The sequence below is a fragment of the Tupaia chinensis genome, unplaced genomic scaffold (assembly GCF_000334495.1).
Source record: "Tupaia chinensis unplaced genomic scaffold, TupChi_1.0 Scaffold000356_2, whole genome shotgun sequence".
In the NCBI taxonomy this organism is placed as follows: Eukaryota; Metazoa; Chordata; class Mammalia; order Scandentia; family Tupaiidae; genus Tupaia; species Tupaia belangeri.
In genome coordinates, this window is record NW_006159852.1 from 374,684 (window position 1) to 376,405 (window position 1,722).

General features: G+C 53.0%; 1 protein-coding gene across 1 annotated transcript in view; it reads left to right on the forward strand.

Moving 5' to 3' along the window:
* The window catches only part of CATSPERD (catsper channel auxiliary subunit delta), a 38,354-nt gene that overhangs the window by 28,397 nt on the left and 8,235 nt on the right, over positions 1-1,722 (forward strand). Inside the window, exon 15 of the mRNA XM_027773530.1 lies at positions 1,145-1,223. Coding sequence (XP_027629331.1) covers positions 1,145-1,223 — 79 coding nt within the window. The remainder of the gene's footprint in view (positions 1-1,144; positions 1,224-1,722) is intronic.

Genomic DNA, 1,722 nt, shown 5'->3' on the forward strand with positions numbered 1-1,722 from the left:
CCAGGTGGATGGATGGTGGATGGATGGATGGTGGATGGATGGATGGATGGGTGAGTGGATGGATGGGTGGATGGATGGATGGATGGGTGAGTGGATGGATGGGTGGATGGATGGATGGATGGGTGAGTGGATGGATGGGTGGATGGATGGATGGATGGGTGAGTGGATGGATGGGTGGATGGATGGATGGATGGGTGAGTGGATGGATGGGTGGATGGATGGATGGATGGGTGAGTGGATGGATGGGAGGACAGTTGGATGGATGGGTGGATAGATGGGAGGATAGCTGGATGGATGGGTAGATGGATGGAGGGATGGGTAGATGGATGGAGGGATGGGTAGATGGATGGAGAGATGGGTGCGTGGATGGATAGAGGGGTGGATAAATGGATGGGTGGGTAGATTGATGAGTGAGTGGATGGGTGGATGGAAGGATAGCTGGCTGGCTGGATGGATGGATGGGTAGATGGATGGATTGGGTGGATTGATGGGAAGATGGGTGGATGGCTGGCTGGATGGATAGGTGGGTGTATGAATGGATAGATGAGTGGATGGTTGAATGGATGAATGGCTGGCTGGATGGATGGATGGATGGATAGATGGATGGATGGATGGATGGACGGATGGATGAATGGAGGGGTGGGTGGGTGGATGGATAGATGGGTGGATAAGTGGATGGGTAGGTAGATTGATGAGTGGGTGGATGGGTGGATGGAAGGATAGCTAGATAAATGGATGGTTGGATGGATGGATGGATGGGTGGATGGATGGGAAGATGGGTGGATGGATGGCTGGCTGGCTGGGTGTATGAATGCATAGATGAGTGGATGGTTGAATGGGTGAATGGCTGGATAGATGGACAGATGGTGGATGGATGGATGGATGGATAGATGGATAGATGGATGGGTAGATGGATGGACAGATGGATGGGATGGGTGGGTGGACGGGTAAGTGGATGGGTGAGTGGATGATGGATGGATGGGTGGGTAAATGGGTGGATGGGTAGATAGGTAGATGGGTGGATGGGTAAGTGGATGAATGGATGGGTAAGTGGATGGGTGGGTGGACGGGTTAGGCAGGTGGCCCCACCTTGGTTTTCCTGCACGACTGCCCTGTGCTAACATAGGCTCCCGTTGCCTTACAGCATAAAGCAAAGCACCATCTCCTCCCTCACTGTGGACATAGCCAATAAGGAAATGTCGTGCATAGATATCAAGCCACTGGTAGGTCCCGAAGCTTTGCTGCCCCACACTCCACACCATGCGTGTTAGGAGTCACAGGCCTAGGGCCAACGGTGGCATGGGGGTTAAAGGCACTAGACTCGCAATGGCCAGCTATGGTTCAAGTCCCAGACCTGGTAGCTTGCTTTCTCACTTTCCCTCTCTCTGTCTCTCTGGTCAAATTTTAATAATAATGGTGATGAACAAAGTTAAATAATTCTTTTTAAAAAATAATCACCATCCCAAGGACCTGGCACAGCCCTTCTTCAGGCTCCAGCCACGGGGAGGATCCTGATCAGGTCGTCAGGGTTACTGTCCCGGGACACTCTGTCCTTGTGCCCCAAGGCTGCGCCCCTCTATGACTCACCAACCTTCGAGCAGGTGCCTCCTTGCTGGTCATGGCAAACTACCTCTGGCCAGGTCAGGTAACAGCAATCCCAGGTGTGTCCAAGAGCCACGAGACAGCACAGGCCCACACACGGACCTGCTCGATTCGTGCACC